Raw genomic sequence first — 22623 nt, 5'->3', positions numbered from 1 at the left:
GAATAGAATACTGTTATTATTGTTTTATTACTAAAAGGAATATAGTGGGTTGTGCCTGTGTCTGCTCTGCATATATAGAGCAGACACAGACTTGCCATCCACCCGCTCCGCTCCACTCATTGTGGCCCACGACCAGTTACCAAGTCGCTTAAGTGGCCCTCTCTCTTCAAGAGGTTGGGCACCCTTGCTTTAAATGGTTAAACCGAGAACTTTTACACAGTTTAGTTCATTGATAAGTAGAAACATTGTATCTTTTCTCACATTGGCAGGCTGCCCAGAGACAAGTCGCTCCGCGGGAAACTTCAGGCAACTTGCACACTGAAGTTTTACATCGGCTTTTTTTTTTTCAGCACAAATCGGCCGATGCCGATTATTTAAAAAGTGACAAAAATCGGCCGATATATCGGTCGACCTCTAGACCCACTGCTTGGATTATCTGGTCCTGATTCTGATTCTGTTCCCACCTGCTTTTGCATGAGGGTCTTGGGCCTGAAGGTAGTCTAGTATCATGCTCCCAATTTCAATCCATAAAATTGCAAAACCACAATTTAGCTTTGTGGGACAAGCAGTCTCTGAATTGTCCCATTCGCCTGACCAGCAAAACTAAACTTGCTCTAATGTGATGAGTTTCCAGTCTGGCACTAGAATTGGGGAGGTATTGGGGAGGTGGCAATTGCCTCCCAGGCCACCCTAACTTATGTTCAAAATGCCCACTACCATTTTATTTTTATTTTGTTCTTGGAAGTCGGGCCGACCACTAGCTGTTGCATTCCAGGAGTTGTAGTCCACGCTCAAGCTCCCGGTGGGTGGAAAACAGAGCAGCGCAGAGGAAACTACAACTCCCTGGGACTGGGTTCTTGGAAGCAGGCAGAGGCAGGACATGCCAGGGAGTCGGGACACAGGGCTGCAGGGCTGGGCGCTGGCTGCAACTTGACCCCATTACTCCCCCAGGAAGCCGTGGCGTGCAAGGACCTGCTGAGTTGAGATCACTGAGGTGAGAGACCCTGACACCCCTAGCTGACCCCCATCTCCCCCCATACACCCCATGTAAACTGTCCCAGTGATCAGGCTGCATTGATGGGCACTGGAGTTGGCTATACTGATGGGCACTGGTGAGGCTGCATTGAAAAACCAGATGGGCCATGCATGGTGAGCTGGTTCAATGGGCCACTTGACTGGACTTGCCCCCCAGGCCCAAGGCTGCCAGCCCTCCCCTGCTCACTGCCTTTAACAGTTTGGCTGTTGAAGTCCAATTTTCTAAAGGACATGGGTCCATCAGATTTTACTCATCCTTAAAATTCGGATTGCTAGGAAGTTGACTTCTCGCCAAGTCTAACATTGCACACCTGGAAAGCCTACTTAGCATGGTGGGTTGCATGCTAGGAATTTCCATCCCAGAAAGTTCTCCATAAGACAAATCTTAGTGGTAGAAAGAGTCAGCACCAAAAGGGCCTGTAGCTAGTTTGATTGGCAGAGGCGCCAGAGGAAGTTGTTCAAAGGATAGGCATGAGTCGCCTGCTTTAATAAAACATCCAATTGCTTTATTTCACCAATTAAAATGTGTTTCATGGCTTTAATTGTCACTTTCTCAGTTCAAGGTGATAAAATAGTTTTTTGAATTACCCTACTACACTATAAGGTCTTTCCCATCTCCCTCTCTTTTCTTTTTTGGTGGAAAATCTCAGATTTACCAGAAACCTATGGCCAGCTCATCGGGATCCTTTGGTCCACGATCTACCACCACACCCCAGAACTCTTAAGACACATGTTGTCTTTTCTACAGTCTGGTCTGAGCCAGTGTTTGGTCCAGGGGTCAAGTCCTGGGGAAAAAAGTGTGAGAACTCCCACCCAAGATCCACTCCCCCACAAAAAAAAAATGATACGTTCATATGTATAATTACTAAACCGCATGTTTGTTTTTTTCGATCCACTGTGACTTAGTAAACCTTTAGGTTACTGGCCGCTTCCTGTATATGGATTCATCGGGTAGTGTGCGGGTATTCCGTCACTTCCTCGATGCCGCAATGTCTCCTGGGAGCTTTTGTCATTGTTCCCAGGAGACATTGCGGAGGTCTGCCGCGAGTTATCGCAGGATTTAGAAAGAACTTTAAGCAAGTTCTTTCTAAATCCCGCGATATCTCGCGGCAGACCTCTGCAGGAGACATTGTGGCATCGAGGAAGTGACAGAATACTACCCGATGAATCCATATACAGTAAGCGGCCAGTAACATAAAGGATTACTAAGGTTAGCCTGCCCCTGACAGTGACTCGAGCTGGGCATCGCCGCTTAGTTAAGGATTGGCTCAGGCGGCTCAGCTGCTCTTGGCTGCTCTAGTCCTGCAAAGGGAACTGCGTTCCTGCTGTGAAAAAAGTGCAGGAACTCCGTTCCCACGCGTTCCCGCAGGACTTGAGCCCTGGTTTGGTCCCAAGTACCATAAATGGTCAGATTTCGGCCCAAGCCTTGCCTCTCGGCTTCAACCACTTGCCACTCACTAGTCATTGCTGAAAGCCTTTGTGCAAGGTATCGCTCCCATTGTTCCCCCTGTAAGCTCCCTAGTGACTCAGTGTGACCTTAACTTCATTTTGTTGGTCCTTCAGAATTGCTCCCTGCTGTGCTATTGTATTCTGACAGCGGGGAGAATACACAGATCAGCACTGCAGCCTATTGCCTGCAGCGCTGATTGATCAGCTTTTATCTGACAAGGTGGTTGAACAGAACTTGATCGTTAGATTGACTTCTGTTCAATTGCAGTGACCACACATGGATTTAAATTTGGCCGGTCCTTGCAGACCTGGCCGAATTTCATTCAATGTATGGGCAGCTTAAGAGGTCTTGTAATGTACTTTAAGAAAGGGATTTTACAGGTAAGTCAAAATTCCTATTTTTCTAGGCTGTAGACCTGGGGTAGGCAACCTGTGGCACTCCAGCTGTTGCAAAACTACAATTGTAACTGCCAAACTGCCAACCCCATCATGCCTCTGGGAGTAATTGTAACTGCCAACCTGGCAATGCCTCATGGGAAATGTAGTTCTACAACAGCTGGAGCGCCAAATGTTGCCTACCCCTGCTGTAGACTAGAGCAAAGTGAATCCCATAAAAGTTAGAAGTGCGCTTCTGTGCAATGGTCTAACATGCAACCTGTTCATTTTGGGTTTAGCATTCCTCCAGGGCAGCTGAAGTAAATGAATTGTACTTTTTATTGGAAAAAAAGTTATAAAAAGTATTTCCGCTATACACTTGCTATTCACTCTTGACACTGTGATTATACTGATGTGTTAGATGTTGCAATTTAGCTTTGTGTGCTCAGCCACTCAAAACATTTCAATACAAAATAATAGTTATTATTTTTCTCTGATAATAAAATAAATGTATCTTCCTTAAGGGCACTTCACCCAGGTTGTGTGGAAGGACTCAAAGGAGGTTGGCTATGGCGTGGCCACAGATGGCAAGCGGGTCTACTTTTTGGTGGCCCAGTACAGCCCAGCGGGGAACATCACCAATCCAGGCTATTTTGAGAAAAACGTTCTGCCTACTGGAACAGAAGCACCTGCCAACAGCAACTCAACTGACTCACGCTGGAAACCAGCAGGCAACAAGGAACCTGCAACAGAGGACAACTACAGCAACCAGAATCCTATTTCAGACAGCAATACAGGTGAGAGGCTGGAGGATCTAAAAACTAGTGTGCTGTATCAGTGCTGTATTAATGGTTTTGGGTTTATTAGGTGGACATGGCTGAAACCTATTAAGTAAAAGCAAACCTTTTAATAGCAGATGATGGCGTGTTCACATAATACCGGTAAGTATTTTTTAGACAATATCCCAAGGATGGTAATTGTTGTCCTCACTTTTAAGAACTTTGCTCTTATTAAAAGTCAGGATATTTAGCACATCTCTAGGCAGCTAAAGGACCCGTCCAGGTTTTGCGATTCGGCACTGCGTCGCTTTTACAGACAATTGCGCGGTCGTGCGACATGGCTCCCAAACAAAATTGGCGTCCTTTTTTTCCCAATTCTTTTGGTGGTATTTGATCACCTCTGCGGTTTTTATTCTTTGCGCTATAAACAAAAATAGAGTGACAATTTTGAAAAAAATGCAATATTTTTTACTTTTTGCTATAATAACTATCCCCCAAAAATATATAAAAAAACATTTTTTTTTCCTCAGTTTAGGCCGATACGTATTCTTCTACCCATTTTTGGTAAAAAAAATTGCAATAAGCATTTATCGGTTGGTTTGCGCAAAATTTATAGCGTTTACAAAATAGGGGATAGTTTTATTGCATTTTTATAAAAAAAATATTTTTTACTACTAATGGCGGCGATCAGCGATTTTTTTTCGTGACTGCGACATTATGGCGGACATTATGGACAGTTTTGACACATTTTTGGGACCATTGTCATTTTCACAGCAAAAAATGCATTTAAAATGCATTGTTTACTGTGAAAATTACAATTGCAGTTTGGGAGTTAACCACAAGGGGGCGCCGAAGGGGTTATGTATGACCTAATATGTTTTTCTAACTGTAGGGGTACGCCGCCACAGTGAAGAACGGGGAAGCTGTGTTTACACACAGCTCTCCCCGTTCTTCAGGTCCCGCGGTCCCGGTCACGGAGCTTCGGACCGGGTCACGGGCGCGCGCCCGCGACCCACGGCTGGGCACTAGCACAGGATGTACCTGTACGTGCATGTGCCCAGCCGTGCCATTCTGCCGACGTAAATGTGCAGGAGGCGGTCCTTAAGCAGTTAATAAGCATTCCGTAAACTGAATGCCTAAAAAAATTGAAGTACAGAATCTGTGTTGATGTTTAACATCCAATCGTATTCCTGATTTTTTTTTTTTAAGGAAAATTTGACTTTCTACATTCAGGGCAAAGGGACAGGTTCTTATGGCACTTAAAGGGTTAGTAGAGGTTCCCGTTTAAAAAAAATAAAAATAACAAACATGTCATACTTACCTCCACTGTGCAGCTCGTTTTGCACAGAGTGGCCCCAATCCTGGTCTTCTGGGGTCCCTCGGTGGCTGTCTCGGCTCCTCCGTGCAAGAGCTAACCCGCATTCTGGGAAGCATTCTCCCAAGGGGGTTAGCTTGCGGGCGTGCTCCTGTGTGATACAGTGGCGACCATAGCCACTGACTGTATCACTCGGCCCCGCCCCCTGGCGCATTGATTTGATTGACAGCAGCGGGAGCCAATGGCTGCGCTGCTATCAATCATCCAATGAATGAGCCGAGAAGCCAAAGCGTTCACGACGTGGGAGTTACGACGGCTCAGGTAAGTAAACGGGGGGATGAGATAAGAAAATATCCTGGACTGCCGCACTCCATTGAATGACGTCTTTATTGAATAAAATCAAAATAATCCAAAACTGTACAGTCAAAAATAAAAGGTGAACAACAGGAGAAAAGTGGCTAACGCGTTTCACATCGTGAGATTCTTATTCATAGCGAAGCTTTACAACCCCTTTAACTCTCTCAAACAACTCTGATTATGTTTAATCCTCATGCTGCTAGAATTGGTAAATAGATAGGAAAGGATATCATATTTACTTGTTTTATTTATTTTAAACATTTATTCAGTTACTTCCTGGTTTCATGCCTAAGCAAATGAGGTCTTTAGGAGGGGAGGGGGGGTGGAATTTTCTCAGCTTAGTACACTCTCCTGCATTAATGGTTGCGCTAAGGGCAGATAGATTCCAGGAAGCAAATGCTACATGAATCATTTGCCCTTACTCAAGATGGCCATGGGCAGAAATGCTAGGGGGGTGTTTTTCAAAGCGATTTCTTAATAAAATAAAGCATGGAGACATAGGTGGATGGGGGAGTTAAAAATTAATTAAAAAGCGCTTTTGGTTTGTGGTGCTCAGATGCAATGAAGATCCGCTGTAAGGGGACTTACCCCCACCCACTGATACTTTTGCTGCGCTCCACCCACTGCTACTCTGTTCCTCCTTCTTTTTAAGGTATGAGGAGTAGTGTTGCTCACGAATATTCGCATTTCGAATATTCGTTACGAATATGGCATATTCGAATATTCGCGAATAACTCGAATTTCGCGGCCAAAATTCGCTATTCCGAATATTCGTATTTTTTCAAATTTATTTTTAAAACTGATCACATCCTATCGACGTCTAAAAGCATTGCTGGTATGATTAGAGACCCTGGGCCGAGTAGCTAAGCTGAGGCGATCCTTTTATGTTGCCGAATATTCGCAATCGCGAATATTCGATTTCCGAATATTCGCGAATACTTTCTCTGCCCCTTCTTTTGCATCAGAGCCAATCAGAGTTCTCCTACCACAGTTGTCAAAATCTCGCAATCAATTTCGCATTCGCATTAGCGAAATTTCGATAAAATATCACCAATATTCGATTTCCGAATATTCGCGAATACTTTCTCCGCCCTTCTTTTGCATCAGAGCCAATCAGAGTTCTCCTACCACAGTTGTCAAAATTTCGCAATCAATTTCGCATTCGCGAAATTTCGCAAATTTTTTTTTTCTACAAAATATCACGAATATTCGATTTTAGCGAATATTTCACGAATATTCGTCTATATATTCGTGATATATCGCAAAATCGAATATGGCGTATTCCGCTCAACACTAATGAGGAGTATGGGTGTCCCATAGACTCGACACGTCCCCTCCTGAGTCACAGTGACAGTCTCTCTCCAGGCCAAGTAGTCCCTCCAGTCTAAACAGCACTGACCGTCCTGGTCCCAGCCTGCCTGCCTTTCTCCCATACCGTCAACCCACACACAAGGCTTTGGCTGCTCTGCCTGGCTCCATTGCACCTTGGCATCACAAGACATGCTAATGCACCGCCTCCGCCAGAGCTGCCCTATCACACTGTAGCAAGCACTGTAGCACAGCCGGCTCCTGACCAAGCCGAGCATCACAGCCATATTTTTTACTGGCAACCTTTTACTTTTACTGGCAGGAGAAAATTGCCTGTTTCTTACTGGCTGCCAGTAAAAATATTGGCGGTTAGCAACACTGACCCCAAGCCACAGCTTTGTGGCAAGTGGCTGGTACATGAAGGGAGCATGGTCCTGCCAATAGAGAATAATTCAGGGACCTTAGTGGTACCTAGCATTGGGATCAGCAAGGATGTGGGGTGTCAAAGTAAAATTATATTGTGGGTTTAGGTATACTTTAAACCCCTCTGTATATGACTTCCCCTTCATAGTCCAATTAAAATGCAGGTGACCTAAGAGGCTGCCGTGGACAATAGTGGTGTAACCATGAACCTTGTGTGAATTGCACCAGGGACACAAAGAAATTACAAGTACTTTGCCACCTAAAGCAATTCACATATACTGTATGCGTTGTATTTCTCTGTGTAGGTAGTAGACATGTGCAGACTGGAATATTTCGTTTCGTTTTTTCGTTTTCGTTTGGAAAATAAATTTATTTAGTTACTCCCGAAAATCGTTTTGATTTATTTCGTTTTTCGTTGGGGAATAGCTTTCATCCGAAAATCCAATAATACTTGGTTTCTGTCGAAATGGCCAAAGGAACGTCGAATCTTTATGTCGAATCGTACATTTCCGTCTGAATATTCCGCCTACAAGAATTCTAATGTTGTATGACTAGTAATAATGTCGAATCTATTTTCTCATAAATCGAAATCTATTCTCTGTAATGTCGAATCTATTATTTCTATAGTGTCGAATCTTTTCTCTATAATGTCAAATCTTTTCTCTATGATGTCGAATCTTTTCCCTATAATGTCAAATCTTTTCCCTATAATGTCGAATCTTTTCCCTATAATGTCGAATCTTTTCTCTATAATGTCGAATCTTTTCTCTATAATGTCAAATCTTTTCCCTATAATGTCGAATCTTTTCCCTATAATGTCGAATCTTTTCCCTATAATGTCGAATCTTTTCCCTATAATGTCGAATCTCTCTATATCAAATTTTTACCGCAACGAAAACGAAAATAAAGCATTTTTTATGTCGGATCTTTCGGTTTTCGTTTCTTGCGCTTTCATTATCGTTTGTTAAAACGATAACGAAAAAACCTGATTTTCGGACGAAAATGCATTCTAACGAAAACAAATGCACATGTCTAGTAGGTAGAATTCCACTTTACTGTGAAACATCAGTCCAGACAGACTAAGCGGAACTAAACCCCTCTATTGGAAGGAAGCTGCTATCTTGGCCTCTGTTTGATCTTCAACTGCCATGATGTTGCACATGTGATCAGTTATGACACCAACCATTGGATGGTTTGACAGTTTGGTTGAGAGCACAACCAATGTGATATGCCAGGAATGTAACTGTTTTTTGAAAGTGTTAAATTTATGGGTTTAGTTCTGCTTTAAGCGATAGAAGAAAGATTGAAAAGTTTGGAGTTAACATGCATTCTTCAGCCAGTCTTGCAGGAAAGATTCCATCTCCTTTTTGTCTCCCGAAACGCCTCTAAATATAACATTGAGAGCACATAATTCACACAATCCTCTGATCTTCTCAGTTTTTGTGAATTTATTTCCATGTTCTTTCTGAGAGTGAAAGGACTGATGTATCACCGCTAAATTCAGTGTCTGGTGAATGAAGTGAGCACACAAGTTATATAATAAGAGCAATCTCTTCCAGGTTTAGGGGCAGCTTTCGGCACGGTGGGCACTTGGTTGCCCTCTAAATATGTTTTCTTTCCATCATTATGTTGGCAAAAAAAGAAGAGTATAACAGCACACCCAGCACACCCAGCACACCCAGTTCTCTGTACTATACAAAGATTCCTGTGCTGACAATTCCCCCATTGTCCTTTCAGCCCAATGGTAAATCTTTCTTGGCACTAAGTACGGTAGTAGTAAAAGGTCACATAGTAAATAGTTATTTAGGTTTAAAGAAGCATTTGTCGAGCTCAACTTTTTTTTCTTTATTCGCCTTTTCTGCACAATCATTGCTTATTTGGGGTAATAGATAAAACGAGGTAAAGCTAGCATAACATAGTTTAAAGCTTTCCATTAACTTGAGCAGTTTTACTACAATTTTATTATTTCTGTATTAGGCCCCTAACATCAAAGGGGATTCTAGCGCCATATCCATCTGTGGCCTTTGAAGCTGGATTCTCATTGGATCCCACTCGGGGGCCAAAGGTCCTTGTGAGACGGGAGTGTTTTCTGACTTTGATCGCAGCCTTCCTCTTTGGCCGGCCCATGGCACACTATGCATATAGAGAACAAGGGTGTTGGCATTTAGACCTTTATTTACCCGCTAGCTATCATTGGCCAATAGTCCACTTTGCTAAGACCTTGGATTTTCCATTTTTCTCTTATTATTTTTTGTAGAAAATTAAAAGCAAGTAAGGAGGTATTTTTCAGTCACCAATGTCATTTGGTCATAGTAATGTATGCTCATTATTTCTACTGAAGCGTGGTGACCCTACCCATTTAACATAGCTCCTAACTGTCCCTCATTTGAAGGGACTGTCCCTCTTTTGGACCCAGTTCCCTTATCTTCTTTCCTTCTCAGTTGTCCTTTTTGGTATAATGCAGGGGTCTCCAAACTTTCTAAACAAAGGGCCAGTTTACTGTCCGTCATACTTTATGGGGTCGGGCTGTGGCCATTGCGAGCAGAAATTGCCTTGGCATTAGTGGGAGTAAGCAATGCAAAAAATATCTCCCCCTACTATATGTAGGAATAGTGCCCCATCATTGGTGTCAGCAGGAGGAATAGTGTCCCGTCGTTGCTGTCAGTGGGAGGAATAGTGTCTGGTCGATGCGGGCAGTGGAAGGAATAGTGTCCAGTTGTTGCTGTCAGTGGGAGGAATAGTGTCCCGTCATTGCGGGCAGTGGGAGGAATAGTGTCCCGTCATTGCGGGCAGTGGGAGGAATAGTGTCCGGTCGTTGCGGGCAGTGGGAGGAATAGTGTCCCGTTGTTGCTGTCAGTGGGAGGAATAGTGCCCCGTCGTTGCTGTCAGTGGAAGGAATAATGCCCCATCGTTGGTGTCAGTGGAAGGAAAAGTGCCTCATTGTTAGTGTCAATTGGACGATATAGTCCCCCGTCTCTGGTGTCAGTGGGAAGAATAGTGCCCCATTGTTGATGTCATTACCAGGAAGTATGCCCCATTGTTGGTATCAGTTGGAGGAAAGGTGTCCCATCTGTGGTATCAGTGGGAGGAATATGGTGTCAATGACAGATCTAGTGCCCCAAGACGACTTTTTTTTATGACGAAAAGCGCGTCGGGACGAGTTGAAAGGAAGCTATTTACGAGAAAAAAATTGTACCTTTACAACCCCTTTAAAGAGGTTATGAACTCTTTAAAAAAAATAAAATTCAGGAAGAAAATAATCCTGTAAGACAAAGGCATAATGAACTAGTATGCATCCCATACTAGCGCATTACGAAACACTTACCTTACAACAAAGCCTTCCAGGTTTTCGAGCTTCAGAGCTGTGAGTGGGCCGCAATCAGAGCCGCCATCAGGGGGGTACAGGCAGTACACCTGTAAGGGGCCCGGAGGTCCCCCAGGGGCCCGGATGGCAAACCCCTTTAAAAAAAAAAAAAAATAACCTGTAAGGGGCCCGGAGGTCCCACAGGGCCCCAGATGGCAACTCCCCTTTTTTTTATTTATTTTTTATTAAAAAAAAAATCATTTTTTTTAATAAATATTTTTATTAAATTTTTTATTAAAGGGCCAATTTTTTTTTGTTTTTTTTTTAGAGGTCCGGAGGTCCCCAGGGGCCTGAAGGCCCCCAGGGCCCCGGATGGCAACCCCCCCTTTTTTTTATTTATTTTTTATAAAAAAAAAAAAAACTTCTAATATATTTTTATTTTATTTTTTATTTAAGGCCCAATTATTTTTTTAGGAGTATGGGGGGCCCGGAGATCCCCAGGGCCCCGGATGACAACCCCCCTTTTTTTTATAAAAAAAATTAAAAATGTATATATTTTATATATATATATATATATATATATATATATATATATATATATATATATATATATATTTGTTATTATTATTATTATTATTATTATTATTATTATTAAAGGGCCCAGAGGTCCCCAGGGCCCCGGTGGCAACCCCTCTTTTTTTATAAAAAAAAAAATGTTTTTATATTATTTTATTTATTTTCTTTTCTTATATATATATATATATATATATATATATATATATATATATATATATATATATATTTTTTTTTTTTATTTTTTTTAAAGGGCTCAGAGGTCCCCAGGGCAAAAAGAGGTTTCTTTTTTTATTATTATTATTATTATTATTATTATTATTATTATTATTAAAGGGCCCAGAGGTCCCGGGTGGCAACCCCCCTTTATTGTAATTTATTTTTATTAAAAAAAAAATTGTTTATTTATTTATTTTTTCTTAAAGGGCCCAGAGGTCCCCAGGGCCCCGGATGGCTACCCCCCCCTTTTTTTTATAGTTTTCACATTGTGCAGCAGGGGTCACCCTTGATAGAGCTACCACCTCCAGCTATGCAAAGAGTGACCCATAACAAATAAAGTGTTACTTAGTAACATTTTAATTGTTATGGGTTATAACAGTAATATGAAAATAGTTCGTCTGTCGCCCCCCCCGCACTGCCCACAGCTTATAAATCTTCTTTTTCCATTAAAATATTGCCACTATATACCTTTTTGGCTGATCTGTATACCACAGAGTTCAGAGTTCAGGTAGGAGGAGATTTCCACTGCAGCCTGTATACACGATCCACATGTGTGATGCCAATATCATGTGACCTGGCTATCTCTGAAAACAAGTACAGTGGAACCTCGGATTGCGAGCAACGCTGTTAACGAGCGTTTCTCAATACGAGCAATGTATTTTTAAAAATCCTAACTGGGTTTGCAAGTGTTGTCTCGGAACACGAGCAGGATTCAGGCCAAAGCGGTGTGCAGTACCGCGTTTTGCCTGAGGTGGGGTGAGACGACTGGCGCCAGTCGAAGCCATTCAGAAATGTTCGTAAAGACACGGAAATACTCTGTTCCCAAGCTTTTCCGAGGTTTGCCGAGGTCAGCCGAGCTGTCCTTGGGACTTTACAGCTGTTTCCGAGGCTCTCCAGATCCCCCCCACCTCTGGCCGCATGCAGTATTGCATGTCATTGAAGTCCATGCAGAACAAATTATTTTCGTTTCCATTGACTTCAATGGGGAAACTCGCTTTGATATGCGAGTACTTTGGTTTACGAGCATTCTCCTGGAATGGATTATGTTTGTAATCTGAGGTTCCACTGTATTTATTCTCTCCAGCATAAAAGACACAACTGAGCATGTGCAAGATTGGCTACCCTGCTTATGTTAGCTGGTTTTCTCCAGATAGACATCCACAGTGAGTATAACAAGCATGCTATGCTGCATATACAGACTGATTTTACTGTTGTGGGTTTAGTAACACTTTAAGTGTACTTTGGAAATAGATTACAGTGAATAGAGTTTCGTGCACTTTGAACGATGACAGCCATGGGATATGATATTTTTTGCACTAGGAACACGTGATAAAACTGGAGTTTAATCTGCTTATATTTTTTCTTCCCTCTTCCTCCTTTCCTTCCGCATCATCATGCTAATGACATTTTAAATAAAACTTTTCCAGTTTTATTACATTCCTGATTTCAAACCCAGTGATGTCATCACTGAGTCTCTGTGCTTCTCTATGCAATGCAGGCAAATCATGGCTGGTCGAAGGAGGGCTGACATGGTGCTGTACATGACTTCCTGAATACATCACAGCACTCTGCAGCAGTACTCCTCTCAAGTTCCCTTCATCCTGATTAGGGATGAGTTTTTTGTTAGGGTCAAACATGAGTTTGACTCGAAACATTGGCTGCTTGGGGTGTTCGCGGCAAATTCGAAAAGCCGCGGAACACCCTTTAAAAGTCTATGGGAGAAATCTAGAGTGCTAATTTTAATGGTTAATATGCAAGTTATTGTCCTAAAAAGTGTTTGGGGACCCGGGTCCTGCCCCAGGGGACATGTATCAATGTAAAAAAAAGTTTTAAAAACAGCAGTTTTTTCGGGAGCAGTGATTTTAATAATTCTTAAAGTGAAACAATAAAAGTGAAATATTCCTTTAAATTTCGTACCTGGGGGGGTGTCTATAGTATGCCTGTAAAGTAGCGCATGTTTCCCGTGTTTAGAACAGTCTCTGCACAAAATGACATTTCTAAAGGAAAAAAAGTAATTTAAAACTGATTGCGGCTTTAATGTATTGTCAGGTATCATAGACTTTAATAGTGTTCGCGTGTTCGAACAAATTGTTTGCCTGTTCGCATGTTCTGCTGCAAACCGAATCGGGGGGTGCTCGACTAATCACTAGTCCTGATACAAGCAGTGGGCTGGCTCTTAGGAGGAGTTATGCAAATATCAAAATACCTTGATGGGTGGATGTCAGTCTGGAGGTGTACAGTTGCATACTAAGGGGGGTGCCATCTTTACCAGATGCCAACATACGGGGGCAGGGCTGCTGTTAGGTTGTATGGGGCTCCATGATTTCTATCTGACAGGACCTAGATTCATCAGTCCCTTTCTCTATAGCCTCAGCTGCACAGATGAATGAATAGGAAGCGCTGCTCATTTACAAACTGAAGCATAGTAAACTGATGAATGGACACAGGAGTGATTTATACCGATCATTCACTGTGTTCATTCGGGAAAGGAAGGGACCAGTAAATTACATATTCAAACATCCCCCTGTGTGCCCGCAGCAGCTTCCGGCAGGAGAAGAGGGAACCTGGCAGCACTCTGGGGGCGGGGGGGAGAAAACAAGTGGGCCTGAAAAGCAAATGGAAGGGGTGCATGTGCTAGAAGCAACCCCCCTACAGTGCTGGTGGAAGGGGAAAGCAGAGAAGAAACTGGCAGCGCTGCAGGGGGAGGTAGAATAGGATCGTGTTTGCAATAAGACAGTACAGCCAGACCTCCTGCTTAACAGATGCCCTATTGAACTGAAAAGGCCCAGGCCCAGTACAGGAGATCTGGCTGTACTGTTAAATGATTACAGCAATACAGTATAAAGTGTGCTGTAAAAATAAAACAAATTAAAGCGTAACGTCACTAATTTTTTTCATCTATTAAAACTTCTGCCCTTGTTGTTTTTTATGCCAGTAAATAAAAAAATGATTTTTTTTTATGCCAGTAAATACCTTATACAGCCAACTTCCTGTTCATTGTCTGGTCATTAGCCTAGGCTTATGACATCATGCACAGCTCTCTCTCTCTCTCTGGTGAGAGTTTGCCAGGAAGTGAGGGGGTGAGTCATAAGAGGGCCAATGAGAGCTGCAGAGCTGGAGGTGTGCCTCTGTGTAAATCCAGAAAGTGAACAGGCAGCAGCTTCAGCTGCCCACAGTTAAAATGGTTGCAGCCAGAATCCGTGGAGGGATTTCTGCAGCATATTTGGCAAGTACAGAATCGCAGTATATATAAAATATGCAAAGTGGTTGGAGGGAAGCTTCAGAATGGCAAAGATGTTTTTATTACAAATTATGTGAACAGACTGCAGTTCCTCTTTAACCTGCACTTTAAAATACAGTATAGTGTACCTTCAGGTCTGGTATGGATTTTAAGGGGAACCCTGCACCAAAAAAAATGGTGTGGGGTTCCCCCCAAAAAGCCATACCAGACCCTTATCCGAGCATGCATCATGGCAGGCCGCAGAAAAGGGGGGGGGCAAGAGAGCGCCCCCCCTGAACCGTACCAGGCCACATTCCCTCAACATGGGGAGGATGTCCCCATGTTGATGGGGACAAGGGCCTCATCCCCACTATGCTTGCCCGGTGGTTGTGGGGGTCTGCGGGCGGGGAGCTTATCGGAATCTGGAAGCTCCCCTTTAACAAAGGGGAACTCCAGGTCCCGCCCCCCCCATGTGAATTGGTAACGGGGTACAATGTACCCCTACCATTTCACAAAGAAAGTGTAAAAAAAACACACAGACACAGCTTGGGACAAGTCCTTTATTAAAAATAAAAAATAAATTCCAGTGATGTAATGTGTCTCTCGATGTCCAACGATGATCTATTCTCCAGCGACGCTGCAGTCTCCACTCCAGCGAGGAACGAAACCCCCATGACGCGTAAGGGGTGGCGGGGTCACCCATCCACGTCATTGGGTAACCCCCGGCTTTCTCCTTGTGCAAGGAGAAAGCCGGGGGTTACCCAATGATGTGGACAGTTGACCCCGCCCCGTGCAGCCTGCCAGGTTGCATGCTCGGATAATGGTCTGGTATGGATTTTGGGGGGAGCCCCACGCTTTTTTTTTGTTCGGGGTTCCCCTTAATATTCATACCAGACCCAAAGGACCTAGTAATGGACTGGGGGGTGGAACCCCTGACGTTTTTTTTAATGACTTGCCAGGACTGACAATTCATTATAGCCGCAAATGATTTTAAATGACTTTTTTTCCTTTAGAAATGTCATTTTGTGCAGAGACAGTTCTAAACACGGGAAACATGCGCTACTTTACAGGCATACTATACACCCCCCAGGTACGAAATGTAAAGGAATATTTCACTTTTATTGTTTTACTTTAAGCATTATTAAAATCACTGCTCCCGGAAAATACATGTCCCCTGGGGCAGGACCCAGGTCCCCAAACACTTTTTATGACAATAACTTGCATATTAACCTTTAAAATTAGCACTTTTGATTTCTCCCATAGACTTCTAAAGGGTGTTCCGCGGCTTTTTGAATTTGCCGCGAACACCCCAAATTGATCGATGTTCGCCAAACAGCTAATGTTCAAGTCGAACTCATGTTCAACTCGAATATAAAGCTCATCCCTATGCCAAGTTCTGCAGGAAGGGCTGGGAGCCACCAGCGCCCCCAGACCTCTGGCCACATACAGTACTGCATACACCAGCGGCTTTACTGTACACAACAGTGACTTTACATGGATGAGCAACAGACTCCTTAAAGGGGAGTTCCAGGCTTTTATTAAAAGTCAGTGGCCCAGATTCAGGTAGAATCGCGCAATATTTGCGTGGGCAAAGAGCAAAATTTTTTCTCTGCGCCCACGCAAATATTGCGCTTTGCCCGCGATTCACGGAGCAATTGCTCCGTAAATTGCGCGGGCGATATGTTAATCAGCCGTGCGTAAGGCTGCCTAATGTAAATGATCCCGCCGGGGGATGGAATTATTTAAATTAGGCGCGCTCCCGCGCCGAGCGAACAGCGCATGCTCCGTCGGGAAACTTTCCCGACGTGCATTGCGGCAAATGACGTCGCAAGGACATCATTTGCTTCTAAGTGAACGTGAATGGCGTCCAGCGCCATTCACGGTTCACTTACGTAAACGACGTAAAATTTGAACGTCGCGAGCGGGAAGCGCAGCTATACTTTAGCATTGGTTGCGCCTGCTATTAGCAGGAGCAGCCTTATGCTAAAGTGGCCGTACGGAAACTCCGTACCTTGCGTGCGCAGGGCCCGCGCAACTTTTGTGAATCGGTGGTAGTATGCAATTTGCATACTATACGCCGATCACAAAGGCCGCGCCCCCTAGCGGCCAACGCAAGAATGCAGCCTGGGATGTGAAGGCATAAGGAGGCTTATGTCTGTCACATCCTAGGCTGCAGTCGGTGTAACGAGGTTCCTGAATCAGGAGCACTCGTTACACCGGAGCAAGTAAGCCCTTGCGCAAGTGCTTCTTGAATCTGGGCCAGTAGCTACAAAAAGTGTAGCTGTTGGCTTTTAATAAACAGACACTCACCTGCTCCACAGTCCAGTGACAGCTTTTGGCTTAACAGCCGGGCACTCTTTGCGCATGCGTGAGCGGCACTGCGCTCTATGAGTGGTCAGGCGATTGCCTGGGACCTGTCACGTGTCCCAGGCGATCGCCTACAGGGAGGGGCCGCTGTAGGCGATATGACGTATCGCCTTAGCGGTCCCTGGGCGGAAGGAGGAAGTGGGACAGGAAGTCCCAATCCTACTGAAGCCCCCCCCCCCCAAAAAAAATATGACATGCCTAATGTGGCATGTAAGGGGGCGAGGAGCGGTTTAGGCCGAAGTTTCACTTTTGGTGGAACTCCGCTTTAACATTGTGAGTGTATTTTTATTTATTTTTTGACATTAAAACTGTGAACCGTCTACTGCTTGTTTTGCAAGACCGCGCTCGCATATCAAGTTACAATAAAAAAAGTTGCTCGTCTTGCAAAACGCTCCTATACCGCGTTACTTGCAAACCAAGGTATTACTGTAATATCTTTATGCCAATACAAGTTACGGGGGCTGTAGTACCAGGAGCCCAACCTCACAAGGGTCCGGTGTTCTGTGGAGGAGTGCCCAAGAGGTTCTGCGCATGCGCCGTACAGAACAGCACAACAGTTGATTAGCCAATCAGCTGGGCTGACGTAACCATGGCGGGTCTCCCCTACTGTTTGTATAGGTTTCAATTGTGCCCGTGAAATGGTATCTCCCATCTCTAGATATCTCCTTCGATGTGCACATGCACCATGGTTACATCCAGGGCCGCTGATAGAAATCATGTGGCCCCGTACAGCCTACCTGACGGGGCCCCCTTCAGCTCCACCCCTGGTCCCGCCTTTAGCTCCACCCCTGGCCCCCGCCTTGAAAAAAATATATAAAATAAATAAACATTTATAAAAAAAAAAGGGGGGGGGTTGCCATTCAGGGCCCTGGGGACCTCTGGGCCCTTTAACCACTTGCTTACTGGGCACATAAACCCCTTCGTTCCCAGGCGAAATCTCAGCGTCCGGCACTGCGTCGCTTTAACTGACAATTGCGCGGTCGTGCGACGTGGCTCCCAAACAAAATTGGCGTCCTTTTTTCCCCACAAATAGAGCTTTCTTTTGGTGGTATTTGATCACCTCTGCGGTTTTTATTTTTTGCGCTATAAACAAAAAAAGAGCAACAATTTAAAAAAAATATATATTTTTTTTACTTGTTGCTATAATAAATATCCCAATTTTTTTTTAAAAAACTATTTTTTTTCTCAGTTAAGGCCGATACGTATTTTTCGACGTATTTTTGTAAAAAAAAAAAAAAAAAAAATCGCAATAAGCGACTGGTTTGCGCAAAAGTTATAGCGCCTACAAAATGGGGAACAGAATTATGATTTTTTTTATTATTTTTTTTTTTTACTAGTAATGGCAGCGATCTGCGATTTTTATTGGGACTGGGATATTGCGGCGGACGTATCGGACACTTTTGACACAAATTTGGCGCCATTCACATTTATACGGCGATCAGTGCTATAAAAATGCACGAATTACTGTATAAATGTGACTGGCAGTGAAGGGGTTAACACTAGGGGGTGAGGAAGGGGTTAAATGTGTAGCCTGGGTGTGTTATAACTGTGTGGGGGGAGGGGGGTGACTGGGGGAGGTGACCGATGCTGTGTCTCTATGTACAAGAGACACAGATCGGTCTCCTCTCCTCTGACAGCACGTGGAGCTCTGTGTTTACACACAGAGCTCCACGTCCCTGCTGTCACCTGCCGTGTCACCGACGATCGCGTGTACCCGGCGGACATCGCGGCCGCCAGGTACACGCATCGGGTCTTCGGCGATGCGTCGGGACAGTTTTTACCCGCCGCGCGCCACCCAGTGGCGCGCGCGGGTAATGCACATAAAGGCCGTTTTTAAACGGCCACTTGGCACTTGAGAGCCGCGCTGCGGACGTATTTCGTCTATAGCGCGGATCTCAAGTGGTTAATTAAAAAAAAAAAAAAAAAAAACATTTAGAAAAAAAAAAAAAAAGGGGGTTTGTCACATGGAGACCTCATGAGCCCTTTAATTATATATATATATATATATATATATATATATATATATATATATATATATATATATATATATATATATATATATATATATATATATATATATATATATATATATATATATATACACATATATACATATATAAGGAATAAAAAGAAAAAAAATGAAATAAAATAATATGAAAAAAAAAGAATTTATAAAAAAAGGGGGATTGCCATCCGGGGCCCTGGGGACCTTTAATAATAATATATGAAATAAAAAAATATATAAGAATGTATTTATTTTTTAATAAAAAAAAGGGTGTTTTCATCCCGGGCCCTGGGGATCTCCGGGCCCCTGGGGACCCCCGTACCCCTAAGAAAAAAAAAATTGTCCCTTTAATAAAAAATATATATATATATATTTTAGAAAAAATATATATATATTTTTTTTTTTTTTTCACATTTACTCTTTTATTTTCCTTTTTCTTTTATAACAAGGTCACAAGAGATTATCATACAATTAAATACAACCATACATTACATTATTCTAAACATAATGTCTCTTCAGAAAACAAACAGACACAAACCCAAAAACATAGTTATAGCCAATTCATTTTTCACCCTATTCTTTAGTACACTCGTTATCGATTTGACCTACTTTGTCTGCTCCCCTAGTTCAAAATGTATGTACTTCAAGCACCTCCTCCCATCTGTTTCCTTGTTATCGGTATGCCCTTACTTATCTAACCCCTTAGGTGGGGACCCCCCGAACTACACAACAACAGCACAAAACAAACAACAAAAACAAAAACCAAAAAAATAAATAAATAAATAAAAAAAAAGGGGGGTTGCCATCCGGGGCCCTGGGGGCCTTCGGACCCCTGGGGACCCCCGGACCTCTAAAAAAGAAAAAAAAATGGCCCTTTAATAAAAATAAAAATATATTAAAAAAATATATATATTTTTTATAAAAAATAAATAAAAAAAAGGGGGTTTCCATCCGGGCCCCTGCTGGCCCGGGGCCCCCTACAACAGGGCCAGTTGTACTGGCTTATCAGCGGCCCTGGTTACATCAGCCCAGATGATTGTAAAATCAGCTGTTGTTCGGTGACGTATGGCGCATGCGCCATTCGTCCCGGGCACTATTCAATGGGGGGGGGGCACTTCTCGACAAAACACCGGGCCTGATAGTGGTAGACATGGATCTGTCTGTGAAGAATAGGATACGGATATGGTCGGTTCCTGGACCTCGCACATCTTCACATCTAGCCTGGCCTGCCGGAATTGGCCTGACCGGTCTGCTGGGCGGCACTGGGAAGAAGCCGCAGGCAGGAAAACATACAAACTGCTTTTTGTTTCTTGTTTATAGTAGAGAGGGAGGGTGTGTGAATAATCAGGCTGAATTAGGATGCAGGAGCCCGACTGTGAATTCTCACACTGCGGCACAAAGACATCCCCGTCCCCTTTCTGCAGACCCCATTCATAGGCGCACACAGGGGGCTTACTGGCAGCAAGATAGGGAAGGGGAGAATTAACCCTTTGTAAACAGTTCAGTAATCTATGTACATCCTGGTGCTTGTTCTTATCTATCGGTATTCCTGGATGTTTGATTCTCAGTGCTGAGGTCATGGTGCTTTTAGCATGCAGCCATAAAAAAAAAAAAAACGCTGCTGACTTAAGGCCCGTACACGCGATCGGACTTTCCGACGGGAATTGTGTGACGGCAGGATGTTGTTGAATAATCCGACCGTTTGCACGCTCCGTCAGACAATTGTTGTTGGATTTTCAACAACAAATGTGGGATAGCAGGCTTTAAAATTTTCTGACAACAAATGTGTGATGTCGGATTATCCGATCGAGTGTACATAAGTCCGTCACACAAAAATTTTAAGTACAAACACGCATGCTCACCATAACACAACATTAGCAGAAGTTGCCCAAAGGGTGGAGCTAAAGAGCTGAAAAACCACGTTGTTTAGGGCTCTTTCACATGGGCCAGTTTTTTTGGCGGACCTGAATGGGCACTCCGTGCTCCTCTATGGAGCCGCGGATGTCAGCGGTGACATGCCCGCTGACATCCGACCCGCTCCGATCTGCCAAAGTGTGACGGAGGAAAAACCTACTTTTCCATCCGTCTGGCGGATCAGATCGGGTGAACACGGACAGACGGTCCGTGTTCATCTGATCCCACCATAGAGGAGTGCGGGGACCGCCCTGTCATCCGCCGGCTCAGCGGGGATCAACGGAGCGATCCCTGCTGAGCAAGCGGAGGTTCACGGGGCGGATCATTACTGATCCGCCCCGTGTGAAAGGGGCCTTAGTGTTTGTTCACGGCCAACACCCTTTGGACAAAAGCCTGATGCGTACACACGATCAGGGTATCGGATGGTCTTAAATCCGATGGATCCAGATACAGATTCAGATAGGGGCGCGCACTCATACGGCGGCGCAGCGTATCGTTTTTACGATACGCCTCCGTAAATTACTGGAGCTACGCTGCATTCACGAAGCATTTGCTCCGTAATTTGCGGCGGCGTCTCGTAAAAGGGGCCGGCGTAAGCGCGCGTAATTTAAATGATCCCGTAGGGGGCGTGGATCATTTAAATTAGGCGCGTTCCCGCGCCGAACGTACTGCGCATGCTCCGTCGGGAAAATTTCCCGACGTGCATTGCGGTAAATGACGTCGCAAGGACGTCATTGGCTTCGACGTGAATGTAAGTGGCGTCCAGCGCCATTCACGAACGAGTTACGCAAAATTTGAACATCGCGACGCGGGAACGACATCCATACTTACCATTGGCTGCGCCTCCTAATAGCAGGAGCAGCCTTGCGGCGAAAACGATGTACGCAAACAATGTAAAAAACGAGCGCCGGCCGCGCGTACGTTTGTGAATCCTCTTGCATACTCTACGCTGACAACTACGGGTGCGCCACCTAGCGGCCAGCGTCAGATTGCACCCTAAGATACGACGGCATAAGAGACTTATGCCAGTCGGGCTACAGTCGGCTTATCTAGCTTTCTGAATACAGAAAGTAGATACGCTGGCGCTACTTAGCAATTACGCTGCGTATCTATGGATACGCAGGCGTAATTGCTTTCTGAATCTACCCCACTGTCAGACTAAATTCCGGATGTCCAAAACGTGGTGATGTAGAACACTACGACGAGCCGAGAAAAATAAAGTTCAATGCTTCCGAGCATGCGTCGACTTGATTCTGGATTTTTCTCCGACGGAATTCTACACAGACGATCGGAATTTCCCATCGGATTTTTTGGGATCTTCAGCGCCGCCATGTTGGCTTCAGTTGCCACAGCCGGTCGTGTGTACAGGGCATACGCTCAGACAAAATCTTATAGATTTTGCACAAATGTAGAGAAGAAAATACTGCAGATAGACAGGTACAACTTATGTAGTAGATTTTATTTCATCTCTGTGTGTCACCTGAGGCCAGTCATTTCACTGGTTATATGAGAGAGTTTACAAACACTTTAACTTCTATTTCCATTAGCTTTAACAACATGCTGTGGCCATTAATGTTCTCTGATTGAAAGTTTGCAAGAAAAAACATGCAATGCAATACATTTACATCTTTTTTTCCTTTTTTACAAACAAATAAAGAAAAACTAATGGGGTTTAGACGTGTTACAGTGCAATCTGTCAATGCTGCTCATCATTGTGGACATCTCTGTCCAGTGATGTCCACAAGTCCCTCTGCTGTCCCGGGACTCCCCTCCTGAGTGGCTGAGACACAGCAGTGGCACCATTGGCTCCTGCTACTGTCAATCTAAGTCAGTCAGCCTATGAGGAACGAAAGGCTCGAATGTCTGAATGCACTCGGTGACTCGGCTTGGGTGCCCCCATAGCAAACTACTTGCTGTGGGGGCACTCACCAGGAAGGAGGGGCCAGGAGAGCCAAAGAGGGACCCCAGAAGAGGAGGAGC

The 22623-nt window shown here is 44.1% G+C and overlaps 1 protein-coding gene across 5 annotated transcripts in view; it reads left to right on the top strand.

The window, feature by feature from the left end:
• Positions 1-22623, top strand: part of LOC120914092 — a 181655-nt gene that overhangs the window by 90878 nt on the left and 68154 nt on the right. For all 5 annotated transcript variants that reach the window (XM_040324570.1, XM_040324568.1, XM_040324571.1 and 2 more), the window contains exon 5: positions 3384-3656. In XM_040324570.1, the coding sequence (XP_040180504.1) occupies positions 3384-3656 (273 nt within the window). The remainder of the gene's footprint in view (positions 1-3383; positions 3657-22623) is intronic.

The sequence above is a fragment of the Rana temporaria genome, chromosome 9 (assembly GCF_905171775.1).
Source record: "Rana temporaria chromosome 9, aRanTem1.1, whole genome shotgun sequence".
NCBI classification, from domain to species: domain Eukaryota; kingdom Metazoa; phylum Chordata; class Amphibia; order Anura; family Ranidae; genus Rana; species Rana temporaria.
The sequence above is the reverse complement of the archived record's forward strand: the minus strand, read 5'-3'. Positions and strand labels throughout refer to the sequence as shown.